At 40.6% G+C, this 27,580-nt stretch overlaps 1 protein-coding gene across 5 annotated transcripts in view; it reads right to left on the reverse strand.

Moving 5' to 3' along the window:
- LOC148022015 (kinesin-like protein KIN-12F) overlaps nt 1-27,580 on the reverse strand; it is a 66,208-nt gene that overhangs the window by 19,858 nt on the left and 18,770 nt on the right. For 4 of the 5 annotated variants that reach the window (XR_015694449.1, XM_087697590.1, XM_087697589.1 and 1 more), the window contains exons 12-18: nt 12,159-12,222; nt 11,998-12,063; nt 11,730-11,900; nt 11,531-11,635; nt 11,228-11,463; nt 250-319; nt 100-159 (exon numbers count right to left, since the gene is read on the reverse strand). Coding sequence is in view for 4 of the 5 variants with exons in the window: in XM_087697590.1 (XP_087553716.1) it covers nt 100-159; nt 250-319; nt 11,228-11,463; nt 11,531-11,635; nt 11,730-11,900; nt 11,998-12,063; nt 12,159-12,222 (772 nt within the window). In the remaining variant the exon portion in view is untranslated. The remainder of the gene's footprint in view (nt 1-99; nt 160-249; nt 320-11,227; nt 11,464-11,530; nt 11,636-11,729; nt 11,901-11,997; nt 12,064-12,158; nt 12,223-27,580) is intronic. The other variant, XM_087697592.1, reaches the window with a different exon arrangement.

Below are 27,580 nucleotides of genomic sequence, written 5' to 3' on the forward strand. Positions count from 1 at the left end.
TTGCAACACGGATTCATCAATCACACCCAACCCTGCAATCTTTGGGGGAAAAAGTGATAATTGGCTTTATTTTGTACAGATATTGTATTGAAAATGAACCTGGGCACAGATCTGTGGAGCTAACTCTGTTGCAGCTTCAGCATCCATGCAGCTCAACAGCTGCAAAGCACAGGCAAATCCTTTTCAGTACAGAACACTAATTTTCACAGCAAATATAGTTTACAGATCATGCAGCCATAGGGAAGGAACCTGATCTCTTAGACTAGAAATTTCAGCTAGTAAGGTTTCCCGTTCACCCCCTCCATAGAAATCCTGAAACCTGCAAGCGTAAGCAAGAAGAAGGAACAAACCTTGAATCTTTCAAACTCATATCTACTCTTTGGAAATGACATGCTTTTTTTAATTAGTAGAAGGAACTTTAATTGGCAGAAAAGAAAGTATGCATCCTATAATTGGCAACATGGCCGGTATGTAAGCCCATTCAATACATGTGCTCAGCGTGACCTACCCGCCCTAACAACCTTGTCCAAATATTTGGAATCCCCCCCCCCCCCCCCACGCACAGGGCTTCCTCCCCTCCTCTATCTCATCATTCAACTGCTACCCTAGTAGTAATTTATTTGTTTTATCAACCTATAGAATCCGGTTAAATCTTATTTTTTCAATTCCTATAACTAGATGATCGTACAAGTGTTCAAACTGAGCTCACAACCTTCAAGTCACCATGCATTCAACCTACTAACTGAGCTACAGCTACCTGATCTCCTTTTTTGGGCAGAAAAAGGAACAGGAAGCTGCAAGGCTACTATGACAAGAAAAGGAACTCACAAAGTAGATACAACTAGGGTGGAATGGATGATCTCCATCCATGGAGTAGCAAGCTCTCTAAGGACCATGCCATCTCTCTTTTTTTTTTTCGTAACCATGCCATCTATCTCTCTCTCTCTCTCTCTCTCTCTCTCTCTCTCTCTCTCTCTCTCTCTCAATAGGTAAGTGTATTAACTACAAAAAAAGTACAAGATTACAAAATTACCACATGCAAGATGGCTCCAGGCCATCATGTAGAAAAAGATACAAAGTCACAGCAATTGAATAGAGGAGATTGCTGTATGCCAAGTTACCAAATCCTCCTGGGGAGAAGATCAGCATACTCAATAAGATCTAACAGCCAATGTAGGAGACCCTTGATTCAGCCAATGTAGGAGACCCTTGATTCAGGCAATACGTCCTTGAACACATGCACCTGAGTCAAAGATGAAAGCATTCTAGGTAACCCAATTATGCCAACAACCCCAAAATCTAAGAGAATGAAACATAAGCTTCATATGTTGCTGCAGTGGCGTGGGGTATTTTGGCAGTGCAAAAACCCAATCTGAGGATCGCAGCAACAGAAGAGCCACAATTCTCCAAATATTTGACAAGAAAATCTAAGTTTTCCTAGCTAAAGGGCAAGAGATAAATTGATGACATGAGGACTCCACAGTGGTCGTGCAAAAGAAGTAGCTGCCATCCAATATTCAGCACTTTGAAAGAGCCGAGGCAAGAGGCAACCCACCAATGATCACCCGCCAAAGAAAGACCTTGCATTTAAAGAGTGTCTTATTTAGCCAACCCTCCATCCCAATCACCTTCCATAGACCTTAGATTTATGCATACCCCAAGTCGCATTGGCTTTACTGACCAGCCAATGATGATCCTTAATCATGAGATTATAAACTTGGTTAGCTAAAGCCTTTTGAAGGTTAAGATGGCCAAAAAGATTCAAGTCTTGTCAAGGACAATCAAGCACACGTACAAGAAAGGGTTGCACAAGTTGCACTATCCTGTCTAGCTGAACCCACAACTAACAATATCCACGAGGAATCCGATAAAATCTCCTAGCTATGCGGAAGTACATGAACCCCCATCGTTGACAAAAGAGGCATCAACAATAGAAGCCAAACCTAAGCGCACCATATGATTAAATTTTCGGCGATCCTCCTGTTTCCCATCCTAACAAAGCAACGATGACACGACCAACAACTCTGGTCGGAAAGAATTAGCCATCAAGTGATCCTCCGAAGGATGCCAATGCACCTTTCAAAGCACCAAGTGCCAAGAACAAACCAAATGATTTGCCAAAGAGAAGGAAGGTGTCGAAAAGTGGGCATCAAAATTAATAATGTGCCACCATGAAGCTTGTAACCTAGGATTACCGTGGATGAGGCCCTAAAAGAAAAACTAGACAATAAAGACCCATGGGTTATAATCAGTGCACAAATCTTGAAGGAGTGACTAACAAAGGGCCACCATGTGAGTCTTCACATCAAGAATAGCTCCATCACCCATACTTTTGGAGATAGAAGTATGACTCCAAGAAATCCAAGATATTCTTGCATGCAAAGAATCCTTCTTCCACAACATGAAGCATATATTCTTCGTAAGGGCATTCAGAGTGGCAATAGTCCAAGGCAAGAGTGGAAGGAAGTAAGGAAGCATCCATAGCATGATGGCATGTGCAACTTCGAGATGCACATGGAAGGGCCAAGCCTAGGATTTCTAACAGACAAATTTTGCCTCCATCTTTTGCGAAATCCAATCCAATAAAACTTTGGGCTGAACATTGATCCCCAAGGGATAACCCATATGTCTAACAACACTGCCACAAGGTATGATCAACCCTTGCCATCCCAAGGACTGAAGATCAAGTCCAATGCAACTAACAAGAGAGAACTTCGCATCATTGACACGAAGACCAAAAGCATGACCAAAGAGATCCCAAACATCTAATGCCTTACAAAGATTGTCCCTTTTTGCATTAAGGATCATGAAGATGTCATCGAGCCAAAGACTAAGCAATAAAATGTTATTCAAAGTCTGACAACACTACCACGAAGTATGATCAACCCTTGCCATCCCAAGGACTGAAGATTAGGTCTTGTGCAACTGACAAGAGAGAACTTCGCAGCATTGACATGAAGACCAAAAGCATGACCAAAGAGATCCCAAACATCCAATGCCTTACAAAGATTGTCCCTTTTTGCATTAAGGATCATGAAGGTGTCATGGGCCAAAGACTAAGTAATAGTGTTATTTGAAAGGGAGGGACAAACCAAACAGTTGCCTAATGGCCACCATATGAGATAACATAGTAAGGACAGGATGAGTTGCCAAAGTGGAAAAAAATGACTCAAAAGGGCAGCCCTGTCTAACCAAGTGCTAAAGGGGAATGGAATCACTGACACCACCGTTTAACATCACTAAAGAGGATGCATCAGCACTAATCATGCAGATCAACTAGGATATACACTACCCAAATCCCATAATATGCATAAGTCTACGATGAAAGACCAATCCAAATTATCAAATGCCTTTTCCAAGTCTAGCTGCAATATGACCGCTTTCTGATTAGAATGCTTGGCACAGTCAATCCCCATCTGTAAATTTAGTACATTATGCAATATATTTTTGCCCTTGATGATCCATATTGGTTGGGGTGCAAATGTCAAGGAGGCGCTTGTGGAGGCGAAAAGTCAAGACTTTGGAGAAGTTTTTGTACATTGACCCCATTAGAGAGATGGGTCTCCAATGTTTCAACATGAAGGGCAAAGGCACTGTCCAAATCAATTTAATGACTCCCTCCTTCAATGATATTGGCATAAATCCTGTTACCTAAACCTATTGGCACATGGCGATCAAGGGTGTCAAAAAACTCATCAATGAGGCCATCTCAACCAAAACTTTTATCCATGGATAAATGCAATAATACATCCATCACCTCATCCTCATGGATGTCACTTTCCCAGGCATTCCTATTGCAACAAGCACTGAAAGTCAACCATTGGTCTCCGTGGTACCACATAAACATGGCATCAATCACAAAACAAAGGCACCTTTCCCAAGAGGTTGTCACAAAGCATTGTCAATTCAAGCATTACTTCATAGAAGCCCCATGGTCCCACGAAAATTTCCTCCACATAGTCACCCAATAGCATTGAGTTGAGCCATTGGCAAATCCATGAAAGTACTAGGATGCTGCCCGTGAAAAAGAGAATGACCCCGCTTTCATAAAATGCCGAGAAAGATCACAACACTGTCTTGGTATCAATGGTCGCATCTAAAACATCATTTTGATCCTGATCAAAGAATGCTTCACGATTGTGTCGAACGTAATCACCCAACAAAGTATTGGCAAACTCCAATAAGTATTCCCAATCAAGGTCCAAGAAAACTTCAATAACGGACGTGATGTGCGCATAGGAGCACACTTGATTATCAATCGACAGCATTCCATCAATTTCCTCCCTCAAGGCCAAACCATCCATCACTTGGTTAATAAAAACAATGTTTGACTCAAACATGTCCTCACCACAACCAATCAGGTCACACTTATGATGGATGGAGGTCGATGGAGAGTCCACTTGTATCCATGATTTCAAAGATGATTAGATGTAAGGCCTCGATGCCATGTGAGATCATTAGAGCTAAGGTAGTGGCCACATGGATTGTAGTAGAGGCCCTCCCCTGATCAATCACATATGTATATAGCCCATGGGATCTAGTATCTACCCAAACATAGATATGCACGGCTTGCTCTTGAGTCATCCCGATAGCTTGTCCGAGAGGGTGATACTTAGTGTTGGTATATACAAATGTTAGTCTAGTTTGAGTTACATGGCTTTAGTATGGACAGGCTATCCCCCTTTCAATACTCCCTTGATGCACCATGTCTTACCTTGAGCCACTTAGAGATTGGCAAAGTTATCAAGATAGATCTTACCCAGCTAGACACTAAGAGAACATGGTTGGCACCAATCCAAGAGCTAGGGACAAAGATTGCTTTCTAGAAAGAGCATCTTCTCCATACTATAAACGATGGATTTATTGTCTGCAGGAGATACATGGATATACACACCTCACATGGGATCATGTGTACTATTGATCAACTTCGCACCTCTTAACACCAATTAAAGATGCATGATGGCATGTATGAATCCATGCCACCAGAGAAGTGCATGTGGGATTAAATGTGTTATTGGTCAATTGTGCAACTCTTCACGCCAATTTGAGATTGAGATTAGGATATACAAATCCATACCACCAAAGAAGTGCATATGCTAGATATGTTGACCAGAGCTAGAGACAAAGGAGCACTATGTTTACCACTGCCCAACATACTATGAGATCCAAGGGCATTTCCACTATCTGTTTAGAGATGGGTTTGGACCACTATCTAGAGCCATGGATTTCACTGATTATCAACGGTGCCTTAAACCTCTTCCTCATTGAGATACAACGGCTTCAAGACATACTCCAAGACAGCAAGGCCCTACCCAAAGGCAACTTATAGATTTCTTCGCAAGAGAGATTGAGAAGGCTTCAACACAGTCGCAATATCAATCCATAGTCACATGCAACATAGGGGACACGTGCTCAAAACACAAGGACGTCATCTTGAAACGCAAGACCGATTCCCAAAGCATCCCCAAAGGATGTGTTTCTGTGCTAAGTCCAATCACCAAGGGACATGTCCTAAAACAAGTGGGACAGGTGGGGACGTGTGGGATGCACATGGGAGATGCTGCATGACATAAGAGCCCTATACACTATTCATATCCAATACATTCATGCACCTGCGATACTAACTAATACATGATGTGACGCAACCATTGCCTACCTGTGTGATGCCACGAGACTCCAGCCACCACCTGCCATGATTGCACTACCACTTGCCACGACTATAGCTGTCCCTTGCAAACTATCACAACTACAATATCCGCTTGCGAAACCTGTGTCTATTGCATTGTACCTACAATCCAAAACTACCCACTACCATAGTCCACATGTTCCTACTGCATGTAGACTATGCATGTTCCTCGACACTAGTCATTGCAATCTACGTCACTATACCACAAGACCTACAATGTTGAGTCACAAGTGTTGAGTGCACAATGTTTTTTTGGACACCTGCTCTTGACTCTTCAGACATTGAACATATTCTAACATTTTCAAGACTTGTTCACCATGGCATCATGTTCTAGACTTCCCTTGGCAACACCCTCTCGAGCTCCTACCCCTTGTAGGAATGGCAAGGGGTAGGAGCTCAAGACTTGTTCACCATGGCATCATCTTCCGAACTTCCTTGGCAACACCCTCTCAAACTCCTACCCCTTGTACAAATGGCAAGGGTAGACGATCAAATGATTGATCATGGTGATACAAGGTCGAGACCAAAAGGCTAACATTAGGCAAGGGATAACAACATTGGAAATGCACCTTTTGTGGCTATGAAAGTGCAAGTAGGCAAACAAAGTAAGATTCCATTTCTTCAGAGAGCCAAGCCATCAATTGCTCTTTTGTGAGAACCTCAACCAAGAGAAGAAGCAATTTCTTTAGCAAAAGGCCACAAAGCAAGATGCCACCTCAGCACAAAGGAGAGGATCACGACCAATGACAATAGATCCACACTAATTTGGCACAAGCACTGACGTGCATCTAGCTTTGCACACCACTCTTTTAGAGAAGGAGAGACATGCGGTGGACACTGCAGCTGAAAACACCAAGAGTTTATGAAAAGTAAATGGGATAGCTTTAATTGCAAACGAACACTTGAAGGCAATCCATTCATGGTGTGGTTGCATATTCACGTGGAAAGATGTATTTTATATACTCTCATAATGCCACTGAAATTGGTAAGTAAACTAATATACTTGCGACCAAATGAATCAATAGTATTGAGATGGTTGGCATTGATTTGATCGTTGGACTTGTTGTGGATAGAGAGTCCACAAATAGGACTACAAGTGAAAGTGTACAACATGCATATCCACACAGTACAATGTCTTATTGCCTGGCATGTTGCTTGAACAATTTGCCGAAAGACATTGGAAAGTACGAACATATATATACACAACAAGATGGAGTGAACAATATCCATGCATGGAGTTGCCACCTCTCCCATTATGAGGCCAACTGAAATCATAGAAGAAATCTACCATAAGGCAAGCCTCACACTCATCCCACATGGCTATGGATACCCAAAGCCAAATCAAAGACAAAAGCATTGCAAGTCCACCAAATGTATCAAAGACCACTCCATCGCATGTAGTGAAAGAGGCAAGTACGATGAGACTGCAACCTCCCCGTGGATGGGATCTTGCCTAGAACCCAAGAACACATAGGCATTCTGACCTGTCAATCGAGGTCCACACTCTAGAGATGTAAGTCCCAAACCTGTCTAGCAACCAAGCAAGAAATGAAAAGGTGAACAAGGGTCTCATCATAAGTAGTACAAAATATACATTTGCGCCAAGATATCTTGCATGCCCGCAACACATTGCCAATGGGAAAACTGTTGAGCTAAAATGAGCATTCTATGCTGAATTAGCCTCTTAAACAGTCGCAAAAACACTTCCTAAATGAAAACCCTAAAATGGTACACAATTCGAGAGAGTTTAAAACGGTGCACAATACAAAGTCCCAAAACTTTCTATAGATAGAAAGATTGCCCTCCATTCAACCCAATCTCGTTTGTGTTTAGGAGTATTTTCTCTCCTCACTACCTATCTACCACTAGATCCAACATCCTCTCTTGTGGACTAGTGTCTCACATTCAAAGGCTGCCTTGCTGCATTTCAGGATCTGTCATGAGTACAAAATACTCTCCCGCTCATCACCTTTACCTCAATCCTTGAGATATGAGTTCGGGATACAGTTTTCATTCCCTACACAGTTTGTTTGTTGCATGAGCATTGTATAGTGAGTACTCAATCATTCATTCAAATTTTCAATGTTCATTGTCTCTAGAGTTACCCTAACCCTAACTGTGTTCTGTTGAGTTTATGCTTTGTCATACGCTTCCATTTATATTTCTACCACTAGATCCAACATCCTTTGTTGTGTTTGCTAGTGTCTCACATTCAAAGGCTGCCTTGCTACATTTCAAGATTTGTTAAGAGTACAAAACACTCTCCCACTCATCACCTCTACCTCGATCCTCGAGATACAAGAGTTCAAGATATAGTTTTCATTCCTTGCACACTTTGTTTACTACATGAGCATTGTATAGTGAGTACCCAATCGTTCATTCAAATTGTCAATCTTCATTGTCTCTAAATTACCCTAACCCTAACTATGTTCTGTTGAGTTTATGCTTTGTCATACACTTTCATTTATATTTCTGCATTAGGATATTTTTTCACATGGTACCAGAGCAAGGTTCTTTTCCACAAAACCTCAACCTTTGATCTAAAAGCCCTTTGTAAGAAGTAAAAACACAAGATGGCAAGATGACTTCAAACACATCTTGGCCACATCATCATGATGCTCCAGAGCGTAGCACATCAAGACACAAGACAAAGTGGGCTTCACAACTTGCTGCTCCTTGACATTGCCAAGGAGTCTTCGAACCATCATGGTGTCCATAGACCATATGAGATCTCACGAGCCGAATATGATCTCATCCTCATGTATCGAGCTCAACAGCAAATTGAAAGTAAATTTAAGTTTTCCCTTTTAGATTTGGTGCACCAATCTAATGATTTTGAAGGAAGGATGGAAGCTCCACAAAAAACTAATCACCTTGACATGGAAACTAGCATGGAGTACAAACCATTTTAGTCACATTATTCCCTCAGAGATAGTGCCTTCTGAGTTGGGTCTACCGCCTACTCCTAACCCACCTATAAATTCTTTAACTCCCAAGCCCCTTCCGTGAGACCCATTACCTTGTCAATACCAACAAACCATTTGCATCACTATTTATAGCTGATTACATAACACCTTCTGAGCCAAATAGTTGGTAGGAGACTCTTTAGCACTCCCAATGGCGAGAGATCATGGAAAAGGAGCTAGAGAATATTGACCGAAATGAAAATTGGACCTTGGTGTGTGGCATTACGCATGGCAATCTCCCTTGCTTAGCTTGCTTTCCACACACTTTTTTTGCCTCTCCACATATTTTCCATATTTGCTTCACCTACCCTTGGTCTCTTCTTCATCATCGACAGCTAATAGTAGTAGGGATAACTTGCTTACTTTGTGAAAGTTAGTCCGACCACTAGTCTCACAACCATTACTTAATCGACTACCACCTATAGCTTTTAAAATAAACACTATCTTTTTTTTTCAAGTTCATTGTGGTTCCATCCACCTTTGCAAAACTTAGTAGGCAACTGGGCAACTGATGTTCTCCCTTTGTCCGATGCCCTAGCCTCTCTGGGGTGACCACTTGTACTCCCTTGGTAAGATAACCATCACCTTTGTAGTCTTGGTAGGCCACTGCACAAACACCGTGCATCCTTTGTCTAATGCTTTAGCTGCTTAGGGATGGGACACCTTGGAGTAAAAACAAAAACATATCAAATTGTGGATTGGCTTTTCTTTCTAGCTCAATTTTTAGGCTTGAGACGAGATGTTCATCTAAGATAAGTATTACATGCTGAATAGCCTAAATTAGGCTCTTAAATAGCCCCAAAAATGCTTAATTAATGAAAATCCTAAAATGGTACGCAATTCGAGAGAGTTTAAAACGATGTGCAGTACAAGGTCCCGAAACTTTCTATAAATGGATAGGCTGCCCTTCATTCAGCCCAGCTCGTTTTTGCAAGTTTCACGCACTCTAGCTTTGTTACCCACACCCTGTTCGCGGAGAACATCTCAATCAAAGTTGCCAGACACTGTTTACATTCATCAAGCATCTATTTGCAACCTCTCATGCAAGTTCTCTCACCAATTTGTTGCGGCCAACCGTCACGTCTTAGGACTGCATTCAACTTGGCAACTTGATTGAAGGCTATGTTTGTCATCTCTTCTCCCCAACAATCATCTACTGGCTACGTTTGGCCATAACTATTACCACCTTGTACTTATTCATCCGCTGATTCTTGCGATTGGTTCACTTTGCTCCCGCCTTGATTGTCACCATCATCAACAATCTACATTTGGCAATATTCTCTCTCTTCATTGCATATCTACTACTAGATCCAACATCCTCTGTTGGGTTTGTTGGTCTTTGACATTCAAAGGCTGCCTTGCTGTGTTTTTGGGTTTCTGTCAAGAGTACGACACTCTCTCCTACTCATCATCTCTACCTCGGTCCTCAAGACATGAGAGTTTGGGGTACAATTTTCGTTCCCTACATGGTTTGTTAGCTGCATGACAATTGTATATTCCATATTCACTCATTCATTCAAATTTTCACTATGTTCATTGTCTTTGAGTTGCCCTAACCCTAACTCTGTTCTGTTGAGTTTATGCTTTGTCATATGCTTTCATTTACATTTTGTGTTAGGATATTTCTTCACATAAACCCCCAATGTGAAGCCTCCAAAGACAAAACTTTTCCTTCATAGGAAAGCTTTGACTTTGATAAGTGAAGCAACCTCCCTCAAATATCAAGCCCAACAAGTGACCCAAACTATGTAGACATAGACAACCACCCCATATCAAACACAAATTGCTCAAATTTATGCACATCATACAGATATGGAGGAGGGCCAGTGTTGAGAGTGCGGCTATCAGGAAGCGTGAAGATTTGCAATGAGTGAGAATGACAGAGAGAGAGTACGACATGATTTGGGTGTACCAACAATGTGTTGGTACACAAAGAATAAAATGTATTTATACTTAGGGCACGTAAGGGTGCATTCACATGTACAACATAATAATACACGTGTACGATACACAGACGTGAATAAAGGACCTTTACATCCTAATAGCCAATACCTATAGACATGGGATGCATTTGACTAGGATTAATTAGTTGTTTTTCATGTTGTACACAATACTCAAGACATGGACTTATTGTATTAAAGCCAAAAAGGCATAGAAAACAAACCTAAGAAACCACTAAACTTTAGGAGAATTTCCTGTATGGTACTCTACATGCCCATTATTGGAGTTCAGCTAATTTGTATCTGTTCACCTTTTATACCTTGCTGCAGCCACACGGTAATGTAAATTCTTTTCTTATATTTTGATGGTCACTTTTCATTACAATTTGGGGAACCACTAAACTTTAGGAGAATTTCCTGTATGGTACTCTACATGCCCATTATTGGAGTTCAGCTAATTTGTATCTGTTCACCTTTTATACCTTGCTGCAGCCACACGGGAATGTAAATTCTTTTCTTGTATTTTGATGGTCACTTTTCATCACAATTTGGGGATTCCCACACAACAATATAACAAAAATACAAAACCAAAACATAACAGTGATTGGTTTGAGACCAAAGGTAAGGAAGCATGCCTTCCGAGTTGATCCATCAGACGAATGTTCTCCATGGCGAATCGTGTAAGTTCAGGGTTTCGATCAATACGACCACGTAGCAATTGAACTTCTTCTTTCAATGCCTGATTTTCTTCTGTCCTGTAAACTTCTGCAGACATTCCACCATCCAGTGTGGATTCTAGCCTTCTGATTTTGTCTTCTCTGAAACGTAGCATCATTTTGCTGCACTGTGCATCATCCTCTCTCTGTCTGACCTGCAGGTTACAGTGCATAAGACTAATACTACTTTGTGGCTGAGACAGCGGAATTTCAAGGACCTACCAAATGATTCAATTGCTCAATTTCTTTGTGCAGCTGCTTAGCAGCATTGTCAGAAGCCTGTTCCCTTCTCAGGGAACCTGCTAAAACTGCCTCCAAGGTCATTATCTGAAAAACAGAAACAAATAAACCAACTTGTGTATGAGTCATGACAGCAGAAGTAATGAATGTTTCTAAACAATCCCAAGTTTCCATTGGTTACCTTTCTACAGGTTGCACCATTATCATTTTCAACATCACAGCTTTCATTTGAAGAGGATCCAAGTCCTTTGCTGGAATCAGAGATAACAATTGTTGACACCTCAGGTACTGCTGTTACTATTGGAAGAGGTATTCTTGAGATGCTTTGACGACGCAGTCTGTTCAGTTCTTCCTGCAGAAAGTCGGTTGTAGTGAAAGTGAACAAAGAGAGAGCAGTAAGAGCGAAAAAGCATGAATGACCTGACATTTTAACCAAAATTGCAAGGAACCTTAAGCTGTTGTATTTGCAACCGAAGTGCTAATACATCTCCAGATGCATCCTCATTCACAATGGCCTATTTACAACAGAATGTACAAGTTATAAAAGTATCTGCACAACTGAGACATATACACATATTTATTCAAAGAATGTACACATGATATTCCTTACATTGTTTTGAATAAACTTTGCTCTCTGTGCAAACTTTAAAGTGCTTAATGTTTCAGCTGCAGAACTAACAGGAGAAATATGGGGTTATCCCTCTCTCTCTCTCTCTTTTTTTTTCGTAAATCTCTCTCTCTCTCTCTCTCTCTCTCTCTCTCTCTCTCTCTCTCTCTCTCTCTCTCTCTCTCTCTCTGCGTGTGTGATGGCACCATGGAGGGCAGCATGCTTGGTTAAATGGCACAAATCGTATGGCTTTTGACACTAGGCAGCCAGATTGAAAACCTTATGAGGACTTCACTTGAGTTCCTTGCCAGACCATAATGAGATATCTTGGATGTCATGAGGCAATGGACATTACTTCTTTGCAACAGCTGGCACCTCTTCTCTCTAGTGTCAAGCAGAAGCTCTTGGACTGGAGCTTGTGAGGCTTTCTTTTGATGGGAGAGTCATGGTGACCAGCCAGTTTCTTCTTGCAACTATGAGGTTGTAGGTAGATTAGGTGGTTCATGAATGAGTTTGAGTCAATGTTAGTGGGCTAGGCATTTATGATGCAGTCATCTAATGTGGCCAAATTTTGGCCAACTAGTCATTTTGATCGGCCAACTTGCATATTTTGGCCTCCGAAACCCTAACCGACATTTTCATGAGTGTTGCCTATACACACACACACATATAAGCCAGGCTCTCATTCATCTTTAGCATACTCAATTACTTTGCAGGTCTTGTTGGAGAGAGGGAGCCAATGCCAATGCTTACTCAGTTAGTGACTCGCTATTGTCCTTTACAATCTCTTGTCTTGCTATATGGATTCCATTTCCCGAGCATTCTTCTTTTGAGTTCTTTTGCAGTGCTCATCTTTTCTTTGCAATCTCCCTCTTCTTTCTTGTGTTGTGCAGTCTCCTGGAGCAGATTCTCACATTTTCATCGATTCGCCCACTTTTGACATGAAATCTCTTGTCTTGCTATATGGATTCCATTTCCCGAGCATTCTTCTTTTGAGTTCTTTTGCAGTGCTCATCTTTTCTTTGCAATCTCCCTCTTCTTTCTTGTGTTGTGCAGTCTCCTGGAGCAGATTCTCACATTTTCATTGATTCGCCCACTTTTGACATGATATCAGGCATCCATGATCAGGATTTTGATGCTGATTTCTGCCACTGCCAGTCTTCCCTCACACAGTTCTATAACTGATTAGCCTTTCCCTATCTGCTGCAGCCTGGCTAAGCTGTTTCAAGGTACTCCCTGCCTGTTACCAGCCTTCGGTCATCTGCATTTCTGTACTGAAATCTACATATGGGGTTTCGGCACTGTCCTTACATGGCTGTATACCATCCACAAGACTCAACAAATGCATTATTGGCTGTACCATAGCATCAATGCACTTCACGTCCTCCCAAAACACAAGATTCTCTTCCAATTCTTTACATTCTATCCCTACAGCAGTGATAGCCATTGGTAAAGAAGCAAATTCATCACTCATAAACAGCTGTCTTAGAGCACCATTGCATGTGCTCAATCAACCCAACATAAGGAAATTGAATGCAAACAGAGTTTCAGAATATTTCAGCAACATTGTGTTGGACTTCTTGCTGAACTCATAGCACAAGAACTGATGATTCAGCACAAATGACACCATCAAATTTGCATTGTCAATGACAAGTTGTATCCATGGCAACCTTCCAATGACTTTTAGCAAGGATTTCAAATAGTGAGCCATGCAATACGAAACAATATTATGCGGATAGACATTCTGCAAAAAACACCTACTACTGTAATCAACCATCCCGAAATGCCCCAAATTCAATGGCTAGCCAATCCTCCACCTGAATTTAGCTGAAATTCACCTTCAGCCCTGAAAAATCCAAGTCTTGGAGCTTCCAATTTCTGGCACACTTCCCGAGGCTGCTGCTAGACCCTAATTTCTGCTGTAAATTAGGGTTTAGCAGAGAAATTTGCAATTTCTCAACCTCCAAGGGTGCAAATGCTGAGATCTTCAAAGCAAGGCTATGAAATGGCTAGGAGATGAGAGAGAAAGCTGCAGAGAGAGAAAGCTCAGAGTTTCTTTTTGAAGAACTGAAGAAAACCTGTCATTTACTGCTGCTGCCCTGTCTCAACAGCTTGTAGATGCAAAGAACTGAAGAAAATCAATCATTTACTACTGCTGCATTGTCTCAACAGCCTGTAAATGCTATCACTTGCTATTGATTGGTCTTCTCTATCCCCTGGCTGCCTCAAAAGGTTCTCCAATGGCTATAAATCAGTGCAGCAATATCTCCTCCCTCTCTCTTACAAGCTGAATACACTAAAAATGCCTCTCTCCAACCTCTAAAGACGTTTTTCAGTCTTACTTGGGCATTTTTGACAAGTGCCAACCTTCCCAAATGGTTTTTCCAACATTAGCAATAATTAAATATTAAAAATTAATTAATGGTCTTCCCAAAATTAGCCATAATTAAATATTAATTTTCAATCTTTAAATACTAAAAATTAATCTAATAATTATTTCGATGCCTTAAAAAATAATCTAACTAGCCAATAAATAATCTAACTGGCCAATAATTAAATAGGCTAGGCATCTTCCACTCCCAAGTGTCTTTACGTCATCTTTGACCGTCAGATTGGCGTCAGGTACCATTAAATGCCACTTCTCTAGTGTCACCAACTGACACTTATGGCCAAATGAATGTCCTAGGCCAACAACTGACACCAAATACCACCAAGTACGTATGCGGCATAACTTATAGCAACATTTGTCTTTGACATTCCGTGATTTCCTCAGGTCCTGGGCTTCTAAATTTACTTTAACCCCAACTGCACCTCACATGTGCAACATTTACTTAATCATGTGATTAAAAATTAATCCACATGTTAAGTGAGGTTTTAAAAATACATGTCCTCATGACAAAAGGAGTATAAGTTGGAACATACTCCCCAATCTTTTTGCACATTGCTTTAAAATATTTTGACCTCATAACATTAAATGCAATGTGATCATGAAAGAAGAATTGTGCAATGGCAACATCAACTTTCTCCTTTTTTTTGAATCCCAAATAACCTTAAGACTGCGTTGTCACCTGAGAGAATCAATCAATGCTTGCCCAACAAATGCTCCTATTTCAAATGGATATTAAATAGATGATGTGTGACCAACACCAGTACTAGATGATGCATGAGATACCTGAGAGGTCAATGCCATCGCAAATACAATAGAATCAACGGCCGGTAGATGTGATGCTCTTCTCGCTAAAGACGAGGCCCGTAGCCCTATATCCTTCTTTGTGAGCTCTCTTCTCTTCTCAAGAGTCACGTAGGGGCAATATTGCACTTGATACCCTACAATGCGTAAGAAATGAGCTAGAACTTTACTTGTCCCACTTGTGCAATGGTATAGGCACAATTTGCACATCCATGCACGAGATCCTCCACCGCTTTCGAGACGCTCAGCATGCGCCTCATCCCACCAGCCATGCGTCAGATCTTCTACTTCTTCCGCCATGATGACCATCTCAACAAGAGTGGTTACCTTGTGCTTGTGGCAATCCCATGAGATGATGAGGATGATTGAAAAGAGAGAGAGAAAGAGAGGATTGAAACTTGAGATAGGCTACAACAAAGAGTGTCTACTATAAGTACACACAGGAATGAGAGAGCGAGAGAGAGAGAGAGAGAGAGAGCGAGAGAAAGAGAGAGAGAGAGAGACAATGGAGTTTGGCTGAAGGTAGATGTGTAGTTGATTGGAGCTTGGTGGACACGAGTTGTACTGTGAATCACTAATCAGTCTTTGCTAACTTCCAAGTGATGAGAACTGCAAGCGAATTGATAACAACAAACGCGAAAGAGATAAGTCAACCTGTTCTTTTTTAACGATTCATCACCGGAAACAATTAATTAGTCGATGACATTTTTAATGAACATAGAAGAGTCCGCATAATTTTGAAAAAGGACGATTCAATTAGCAGCCCATTTCTTTCAATTGACCAACATGCCCATTGTTGGGTGTAAAGGCCTTACCTACTCCTGTATATATATTTATTTACACATGTGAACACACCCTTGCAAGGGTAAGTGTACAATACCCTAAGTTCAAATACATTCTTTTATTCTTTGTATGTACCACACTAGTACACACCCATCTCTCAACTCTTCACACTCTCACTACATTGCACTGCTGAACACACCTCGATTGATGTGCACACTACTTGAGGGCTTTCTCTTGCTTCCTTCAAACTAATATCAGAGCATTGGCAAAAGAGAGTGTGCTTCAAATTGGTATCAAAGCATTGGCAAGAGAGTGTGCACTTCCCAAGGACAGAGATAGGCAATTATAGTCAATCGATGGTCTGTTTGACCAACAAGCGTGAGGCAACAATAGGTGTGACCAGTTTAGCAACAACGTTCTAGGCCAAGCGCAATCGTGATAGGCAACTCGTGTTTTCTATAACAATAGGCGACAACTGTTGAGAGCAACTCGCCAAGCACGAACTACAACTGACAATGCATTCTAGTAGTCAACGGAACAAGCGACAAGCTAGCGGAGCCAATTGCAAGCACAATCGATAGCAACGACAATACACAAGCAATTGACAAGTCAATGACTAGGTCGTTTAACAATTTTCAAATATTTTTTATAGTTTTTTTTTAATTATTATTTTCTACAAGCAGGCCCCCTGCTCATTAACAAGGGTTCACGCGCACAAGCACAAGGCTTGGATCTTTGCAAATTTATGTCCAAAAATTTGGGGCTTTTTTCCTAGATTTGATGCTGGTCATACAGAGCAGGACATCTGACCCAAAAATTGCAGACATTGTATGCATTTGCTTCAAAAATTTGGGGCTTTTCTTATAAAAGTGAAATTTTGCTCACTTGAGTTAATTTCATTATGATTTGTGCACGTTTGGACCCCAAAACTTGGAGGTTTTGCAAAATTTGTGAAATTTCTACATCATTTGCTCAAATTTGACACTCAATATGATGAATTAATGTAATTGGGACAAATTTATTGCAAAAATTTTGGGGCTTTTCACATCAGTGATACATTTTGAGCCGATTTATGCTTTGACAATGAAATTACAATAGATTCACTACTGAGTGGCAGAAATTTGGACTTAAGATGATGCATTAAATGTTGTAAAAGGGCAACCTCTCATGGTACATGTACTGTTGAATGCTCATGCAATGAAACAGTGGTACATACAACACTTGGATTATTGCATTTAGGCATTATGGTGATGTATTATTGAAGTGGGAGCTGTCATTTATGCAAATGTATTAGATTTGATTCATGTACATGCTATAATCAGCACTTGGGATTGAGATTGCAACAAAAATACCTGCTTCTTGGACACCTTTGAAAGTACAAGTGTGTGTACTTGCTGTTATAATCAACAACCTTGCTATTGGCTGAAAGTGTTCAGCATTTTATAGCAATCTTTTATTACTGAAGATGGCTGGCAGTGCATCTACATCTGATACAAAATATCTTTTTGAGATTTGTAAATTTGATAGCCATGGATTTGATCTTTGGAAAAATCGTATCTAGGGTATACTTTTTCTGAAGGTTTGTGATGATGCTTTGGCAATACATAAGCCTATTGCTTTGCCGAATGAGGATTGGGCTAAATTGAATAAAAAAGCCATTACTTACATTAAAGTGGCTGTCACACAAATGATAACTTAGTTGATATCAAGGGACTTCCCATTGCTTATGCAGTTAGGAAGATTCTCAAGGCTACGTATGAGAATACAACTCCTGCCAATCAAGTTTATCTCATGCAAAAGTTAGTTGACTTGAAGCTTGATGAGTCTAAGCCCACCTCAGAGCATTTAAATGTTTTCACTGGTTTTCTAAGTCAGTTACAAGATGCAAGCTTGCAGGCTTTTGATCCTAAGCTGAGGGCTATTTTCTTGCTCATGACTTTGCCAGATTCATGGGAAGCATTGGTCGTGTCATTGAGCAACAACCCCAACTTGACATTAGATGGTGTGCGTGGTTCTATTCTCAACGAAGAGATTAGACGTAAGGCAAGTGGGAAAAACAATGGATCAGCCTACAACGTAAGAGGAGGAACTCAAAAGAAGACAAATGCTGCAAATAAAAACAAAAATCACAGCAAAAGCAAGGAAAAACAATAAGATATCACTTGCTATCAATGTGAACACAAAGGGCATAAAAACCATGATTGCAAGTACTATAAAAAGGAGCAAGAACACAAGAAGCAAGCTAATGTAAAAGGCAAAAAGAATGAGAACGATGGCACTTTAGGAAAATTCGATCTCTAGGAAAATTTCAGAGTTCTTCCCTGTAACACCATAAAGCTTTTCAAGCTCATCCCATTTCTCCTTGGCAGTGAAGAGTTGGTCAATATAATGAATTAGAGACTCATCTAGATAAAGCATGATGATGGCTTGGGCTCTTTCATCATCTTCTACATCAAGTGGGTTTGATGGATCAACAACCTTAGTCCTTTTGATAAAGGGCCAGTAGCCCCATTCCATCATTTTATACTTCACGAGGACCTACTATGGATGAAAGTCTTTTCCATCAAACTTATGGATTTGAGGCCTAACATCGGCATAAGCCATGGCCATGATAGGAAGGTCTTACCAATTGCCCTAGGCAATGGCAATGTCTAGTCATTTACACAATGGCCAATAAGTACGAACCAACTGAAGGAAATGATCTATGTGTCTATAAATGCCACATAGCCTTCCAACTGTGTAGACTTAAAACTGCAAGGATGAAAAGGATTGAAAATCATACATGTGGAGTACTTCAAAATAAGATTTTGAAGGTTCTTTCCTTTGGACAACCCTTGGTTTAGGTTTGATTGTCTTCTCGGGCTTTAATGAAGTGAACTTTGATTGAACCTCTGCCTCCTTTCAACCTTGTGGTCTAGTGGATGAATATTTGGTTGAACAAGATTGATCGAGAACTTCGACACTTGAAGAAGAGTCTGAGGAATTTCAATTACATCCATGTTTTTGTTTCATCATAAGGCAAGAGCGACTAATGACACTAAATGCCTTCCAATGCTAAGAAGCACGCATCTCAAGGTTAAGACCTCTTGAGGTGTTTATTCATCTTGGCAAGCTTAGTGATGCCCACCAAATGAAGAATCATCGTTGACATGAAGGCTACATGTCAGTAGCTGACTCTACATTTAGTGATTTAGTTATTAAAATAACTATTAATATCAACAAAAATATGAAAAAAGCAAGAAAGTCAAGCTTTCAAGCTTGTGGCTATGGCTACCACTGTAACCCACAGTTAGGACTTTGATTGCAACAGCCAGTAGGAGAGAAATTAACTCAAGCCCTTCTAGGAAGAGATGACCCACTAGAGGGGTTAACAAAGCCCCATGATAGCCTAGATGATTGTGCCCACAGTAGGCCGCACCGTCGAGCTCTAGCCTCAACGAAATCTGTGTCAAATTCACGAATTCTAGCAATGGTGTCCTCCTAACTACCCAATGTCTACGTTTGATACGCCGTGTTGGAGCGCCCTGAGCTGGGGAGCAACTCTCCAAAAGAAAGAAGGGAAAATTTTGCTCTCTTTTGTTCACCCCAAGTCCTCCATTGAGACAAGTAGTCAAGGTTGGCTATGGTGGAGAAGAATATAAATAAAAAAGAAGGAGATCTTCTTGTGCACTTAAGTCAAAATATAGCCGAAAGAAGCTTGTTGGATCAAAGATAGCTCTGATACCATGTTGAAATATCAGAGTGAAAGTATGAGTGTGCACAAGAGGGAGAGAGAGAGAGAGAGAGAAAGAGAGAGAGAGAGAGAGAGAGCTCAACTACAAGAAGAAGATCTTGCTTAATGAGTTATTCACAAGTATAACTAGTATACTCTCCTCAACTGTGAGAGTGACCGTTAGGCTGTCTATATAGCCTTGAAAGGCTAGGATTAGGGTTTCCCTCTGCCCTCCAATTCATTCACATCCAGCTACCCTTATCCATCCTTCAAGAGGGAGAGAAAGAGAGAGCTCAACTACAAGAAAAAGATCTTGCTTAATGAGTTGTTCACAAGTACAGCTAGTACACTCTCCTCAACTGTGAGTGACCGTTAGGCTATTTATATAGCCTTGGATGGCTAGGGTTAGGGTTTCCCCCTACCCTCGAGTTCATTCACACCCAGCTACCCTTATCCACCCTTGCATACTAAGATACAAAAAAGGCTCTATGCCAGTCACTAGAGATGGTAAAAAGAGAACTCTATATTATCTTCACTACAAGGCACTTCTAGCAAAGTTTGTTTTAGTTACTGAAGTGCAATCACACATGGAGTTATGGCACAAGCATCTTGGACACATGAGCCAAAAGGTTTTACAAGCCCTTTCTTCACTTAAAAGAGTTGTTGTAAAAAACTCAAAGCTTGACTTTTGTGATTACTGTGTTTTGGAAAAACATATAAAGAGTTCATACTCTCATGGAGCCGCTAGGAAGGCATGTATCTTGGATTTAGTCCATTCTGATATATATATCATGCCAATAAAAGATCGTAGTGATTGCTATTATTTTGTATCTTTTATTGATAAATATTCTAGAAAGCTATGGGTTTACTTGCTTAAGCAAAAAATAGAGGCATTGGATGCCTTTAAAAAGTTTTATGCATTTATTAGTACTCAAAAGGGCTTAAAATCAAAATACATAAGAACAGACAATGGGGGAGAGTATGTATCTAAAGAATTCAATAAGTTTTATAATGTCAATGGGATTAAAAAAGAGCTAACAGCTCCTTATAATCCGTCATCTAATGGTGTGGCTAGCTGAACGAATCTCACTTTATGTGAGAAGATTCGATGCATACTGTCCACAACTAATCTCCGGCAATCGTTTTAGGGAGAAGCACTTAAAACCACAGTGCATATTTGCAACCAATCTCCACATCATGCACTTGAAAGTGGCATCCTTGAAGAGATTTGGTCTAGCAAACTTGCTTTATATGACCACTTAAGGATCTTTGGTTGCGAATGCTATGTACATGTCCTTGTTGATAGCAGAACCAAACTTGACATGAAATCCCACAAAGGTATCTTCATGGGTTATGGAGATGAAGGTGAAATGGGCTATACAGTTTGGGTTCCAAGCATGAAAAAGGTGCTACGCAACCGAGATGTGGTACTTCATGAGTCAAAGCTGCTGATAAATGCCACATCTAATGATTTGGACAAAAAGAAAGTGAAATTTCAGTATGATCAACCACTTGAACAGCCATCAACCACTAAAAATTCAGCTTCATTTGATGCTAGTTATGATAATCAGCATATCATCATTGATTTAGATGAGAATGGGCAGCAAGGGGATGTTGAAAATCAGCTTGGGTAACAAAACCAACATGCTGAAAATGAATTACAGTAGCCTGAACATGTATTATAGCAACCTGAAAATGTAGTTCAGCAGCCAAATAATAAGGTCATTGACATTCCTTTGGATCTGGATCCATTGCCTAATAACACAAATTATTGGAGATGCTGAAAATCAGCTTGGGCAACAAAATCAACATGCTGAAAATGAAATACAATAGCCTGAACGTGTATTATAGCAACCTGAAAATGTAGTTCAGCAACCAAATAATAAGGTCATTGACATTCCATTGGATCTGGATCCATTGCCTAGTAACACAAATCATTGGGTAAGAAGGTCTACACGTGTCAGGAGACCTATACAAAGATTCGATCCCTCTTTGGACTGCATTTTACTCACAGATGAGGGTGAGCCTCTCGCATATAAAGAGGCATTATCATGTGAGTTAAAGAAAAAGTGGGAGCTAGCTATGCAGAAAGAAATGAAGTCATCATATCAGAATGATACTTGGGATTTGGTTCCATTGCCCAAAGATAGAAAAGCTATTCCTAACAAATGGATCTATAAAATCAAGTGTATGGATGGCAAACCCAAATACAAAGCCATGCTTGTGGCTAAGAGCTATACACAGAAAGAGGGGATTGACTTTCACAAAGTCTTTTCACATGTTATCAAAATGACCACTCTTCGGGTATTGTTTGCTATCGTAGCATCTATGGATCTTGAACTTGATCAAATGGATGTTAGAACTACATTCCTACATGGTGATTTAGAAGAAGAGTTGTACATGAAACAGCTAAAAGGCTTTGTTATGCCAAGAAAGAAGCACTTAAGTGTGTAGCCTTGACAAAAATACGATTCGTAGAAGAAGAAGAACACGACAGTAATACCGGTTGGCAAGGGTGTAAGACTCACGATGATAATGACGGTTATTGCGGGATTCAATGATATAGGCCTCGCGGATGGTTCTTCTTGCTTCGTGGAGAGCAATACTTCTCTCTCTCTCACCTTGGCAAGCAAGGGTAAAAAAAGGGTAGCTCTTTCTCTAGTATAGAGCAAGAGCGAGAGAATAGGTATGATCTCTCTCTCTCTCTAGTAGAAGGAATAGGAACGAGAGTAGAGAAGTTTATATGGTTTGAAACAGGCTCCTAGACAGTGATATAAAAAGTTTGATGCCTTCATGCTCTCACATGGGTTCAAAAGAAGCAATGCAAATCACTGCTTATATATAAAGAAGGCTGATGATGGAAGCCTTATAATACTTGTGCTTTGTGTGGATGATATGCTTATTTCCGGTAAGCATAAAAGCAACGTTAATGCACTGAAAAGACAACTGAATTCAGCCTTTTCCATGAAGGACTTGGGCCCAACTAAACACGTTTTGAGCATGCGTGTGACAAGAGATAGAGAGCAGAAGCTCTTATTTCTCTCACAAGAAAAGTGCATCAGCAAAGTACTTGATCGTTTCTCTATGGCAAATGCTAAGCCACTTGGTATTCCTTTACCACCATACGTTAAGCTTAGCAAAGCAAATTGCCCAAAAGATGATAAGGCAGCCAACTCTATATAGGGTGTTCCTTATGCTTCAACTTGTGGGTGACTCATGTATGCTATGGTTGCCAGTAGACCTGACATTGCTCATGCAGTGGGAGTTGTGAGTGAGTTTATGTCAAATCTTGGCAAAGCACATTGGAAAGCAGTGAATTGCATCTTCCAATACCTTAAGGACACACAAAAAAAATGTATTTGCTATGGAAAGGATACGTTAGATCTGCAACAATAAGGTGATGCAGACATGGCAGGTGACTTGGATACTCACAAGTCTACTAGCAGGTACGTATTTACCTTGACTGGTGGGGCAGTTTCTTGGTGCTCTAGATTGCAAAAGATAGTAGCACTTTTCACCACTGAGGTTGAATATATTTCAATCACTAAAGCTTTGAAAGAAGCCATTTTGCTTGGTCGTTTAGTCAAGGATTTTGGGTTGCCCACCAAAGCAGTTGTTCTTCGATGTGATAACCAAAGTATTGTATGCCTAGCTAAAAATGCCATGTTTCATGCACGTACCAAACATATTGATGTGCAGTATCACTTTATCAAACAGATTCTCGATGATGGTCTAGTCACACTGACTAAGATCAAAACATAGGATAACCTTGCAAATGTTCTCACTAAAAATCTTCCAAAGGCTCAACATGAGCATTGCATTTGGCTAGTGGGAATTGGTTAAAGGTTTGCTTAGGACCTTTAAGTGGGAGGTTGTCAAGTGTAAAGACCCTTACGCTACTCCCGTGTATATATTTATTTACGCACGTGAACACACCCTTGCAAGTGTAAGTGTACCGTACCTTAAGTATAAATACATTCTTTTATTCTTTGCGTACCACACTGGTACACACCCATCTCTTGACTCTTCGCTCTCTCAATGCACTGCACTGCTGAACACCTTGATTGACGTGTACACTACCTAAGTGCTTCCTCTCGCTCCCTTCACCCATCACTTTTCCTATCACTCACAAAGTAATCCATCACTTTTCACATCCCATCTCATCACCTTCATCCGTCACTTGTGACTATGTAATCGTGGCTTTTGGGTGTGTCCATAAGACCATGTCTCAAAGTGCATTAAGAGGGATCCATACACGTGTTAAAATCCTCCATCATCAAACTTGGCCTACCAAGTGGTCCAAGTCTAAGGCATGATTCTGTTAGCAAAGAAGTCAATTCATGGTTGAGTGTGTGTCATCTGCTAATTTTCGGCTTGTTCTACTGCAATTTTCTCAGCGTTTTGCAGTCTGCCATCTGCGTTTACAGAGATTTCTGGGGCTGTTTCAGGGCTGGGGACCTGTTATTGACCCTTCCAAATCTGCATTTTGGGGGCAGCCAACTGAGATGACCTGTTTTTCTGAAAGGTGACTGCATTTAATGCAGCTACTGTCTGCGTTTTACTGATCAGCATCTGCATTTTGCTTGTTTGCTTCTGTGTAGGGCTGGGCAACAGTATTTCAGGCTGGTTATGGCAATGTTTGGGTCGTCTTTTCACTTTTGATACACTGCTCAGCTTTACAAAGGATTCACGTGCCTTTGGTTGTCATGTTCTCATCATTACACTCTAGTTACTATCGATCTTTTCTCTATGTCCTTTCTTTACTGCTTTGAACTGGTGCAATCCTTGTGAGTCTTTTTTTTTTTGGCATACTTTTCTCCTTGAAGATCCCGCGTCTTTCTTCATCTTCTGTGTATCTCCCTCATCATAACTCCTCTAACCGCTCCTAATGGTCAATATGCTAACATTATTTCCTCATCTACCAGTGTTATGTGGAGACTTGTGTTCAACTTCAGGTTTTTGTGAGGATGCTATCACTTGGTGCTTCACATGTTCCAAGTTCAGAGAGGGGTGCCATATGACAAAAGAAGAAGTCTCTATGCTATTATTATGGCAAGAAGGGACACCTCCACAAGGACTGCAAGACATTAGCAACTTCACAGCAAGAGCAAGAGTAGACAGTGATGACGGGTGACGACTCTCTCGGCGAGTCTTCCTCCTCTTTGGGTCCAAGTTTAGGCTCTAGCTATGTGGCCCTGACAATGGTTGTAAGGGTCTCCCTTCCAGGTTGCTAGTACAAATGATACAACATCCCTCACAACTCTCTAGTGCCAAAGAGGAGTGTGAGAGGGTGGTGCGATGGGGTTGCAAAGCCTTATCTATACAAGTATACCGGTGCCTAGGCTCCCGAGAGAGGTTTTCCTGATGCATTGACCGAAGTCTGGCAAGTTCAAATCCTGGAGTTGGGATTGACATCCAAGTTCCTAATGGGCTAGTTTTTTTACAAAGAGTGGGATTGGCTCCTAGTCTAAGCTCACGAGGGGACACTTTGGCGGTCTAGCCAAAGGTGGAAAATCCAGGGTCACATATGTTCATAGGCATTTTTGACAAGCTGGTCTTGTATGCTATTGCAAGACATTGTTGACAGATATTGAGAGCCGCTATGATTCTTCTCTGTTTTCAAGCGCCGATACAATTAACATCGACATCAAGTTCTCTCCGAGGCACCTTGGTGGTGGCTTGTGCATCCACTACTTGGATATCCATGGTTCTACTTTGGTGGTCCTTGTTGTATGTACTATGATGGGACATTATCATTGTATGTTCTATTGTATCAATAGCAGATAAGTCAATTCATGGTTGAGTCTGTGTATGTCAGTGGGCTAAGGCACCAAGACATTTCCTAGATTACTTAAGCATTTTATCTGACATTTTATGATGGCTATTTTAGCATTTTATGCTAGCCAACCAACCTTATCATGCATCATCTATCATTCATCATCTGACAAGTTCTGGTGGAGGAAGAGAAGCAAGTGCCAGTGCCTTCACAGCCAATGACTCATATTGGTTTTATACTGTCTCATATCTTGGTATATGGATTCTATTTCCCGTGCATCTCTTTGCTATTACAATAGTTTCCCATGCTTCCATCATTGCATCCACTTCTGATAGATTGTAACTATTACCATGAGTCACAATGGTACATGACATCATTCGATGCAAAGATACCAACCAGCCATAAATCTCATCATCATATGTCAACAGCATGATGGCTTCAATCGAGTAAGCGCTCGACCACAATATTTATCTAACTACAAAAACTCATCAAACCTCACACCAATTTGAGGAAATCAAGTGAAGGGTATTAACTACTCTATCCAAAAGATCAAAGCCCACTCTAATACCAACTATTGGATTTAGGCTTGTAGAAATGCACACACATAGCTTGGAGATGAAGAAGCTTGAGGGAACACAACACAAAGTGTTTTATAACAAGTCGCATGTTTCTATATGTCATCAAAGGCATGCTTGATGGCTCACTTGATGGGAGGCCTACTCCTTGGTACAAATGTAGAAGAGATGAACATCACCCCCTTGCTACTACCTCAAGCTAGTTCAAAGGAGTGGATATTATGAGTGCAGCATAGGGAAGCAAAAAGCATAAAGCAAGAGAAAGGGTGTGAGAGAAGAAGAATGCAAGAAAGATGAAGAAATTAAGATTAAAATTAAATGCAATAATGAGTAGAGTACAAACAACCCTTGCTTGAATGCTAAAGCACATCAATGAGGACACCCAAATGAAAAGCAAAAGATGGCCACTACAAGCAATGATGAGGGACCAAAGCGAACGTTGAATCTAGAAGGCACGTGTGATGAAGCATAAAAGGCCCTCCATCCAAAACATGCTCTCAAACATAATGGTTCTACACACCTCAATGTGTTTGATATTTTGTATGAGCATGAAACACCAGGTTCTTCATAATTGTAAGTGTACTTTGGTTCTCAACACAAAAAAGAGTAGGTTCCACATGTGTAAACACAATGTTGACAAGCATGGGTCAAAGCCACACATCCATCTTCATCAAAGAAAGAGCAACAATAGGTTGCTTCTTGTTGCTCCAAGAAATAGCTATAGATGGAAGGGAGCATATCTAGTTGTTGATCTATCAATTTCATTGTCACTTGCCCAATCTAAATAAACACAATAACCATGAGACGTGTTTCACTAATGAAATGTTTCAATATGCAATAATTTCCATTTCACTCCAAAGGGAAGAAACATTCTATTTGAACCTACTAAATATATGTATTTTGTCATTTCACTTAGGACCTACCCAAGGGTGAAACATTTTGCAATTACTTTGGACTCACCAACCTAAAAGGTGACCCCGTCACTATACAAAATTCCATCAAAATGGCTATATTCTACAAGTACTACAAGACGCGAGGACCAGCAAATTTCAAATACCAAAAACGTTTCATGGGTGAAGTGTTTTGCGGTTACATTGGAATCAAACAAATGTGAAAGGGTGACCCCTTCTCCATACAAAATCCCATAAGAATGGGTATCTTGCAAGTACTAAAATGCAAGAAGCAACCTCCCAATAGGAACGAAGAGGCTTGTTCATGAATGAAGAAAGAAAAGCCACCACATGAGATAAGTCCAATAACAAAATTTGGTCAAACGCTTCAGCTAGCCTAGGAGAAATGATTGCTTCTCAAACCAAATTTACCAACGCCACTAATTTTGTAAGCAACACAATAGTGCTAACATTCTCACCAACCATGAATACTATATTC

This window comes from Lygodium microphyllum, chromosome 17, assembly GCF_053477565.2.
Source record: "Lygodium microphyllum isolate KBCC chromosome 17, Lygodium_microphyllum_v1.1.10, whole genome shotgun sequence".
In the NCBI taxonomy this organism is placed as follows: domain Eukaryota; kingdom Viridiplantae; phylum Streptophyta; class Polypodiopsida; order Schizaeales; family Lygodiaceae; genus Lygodium; species Lygodium microphyllum.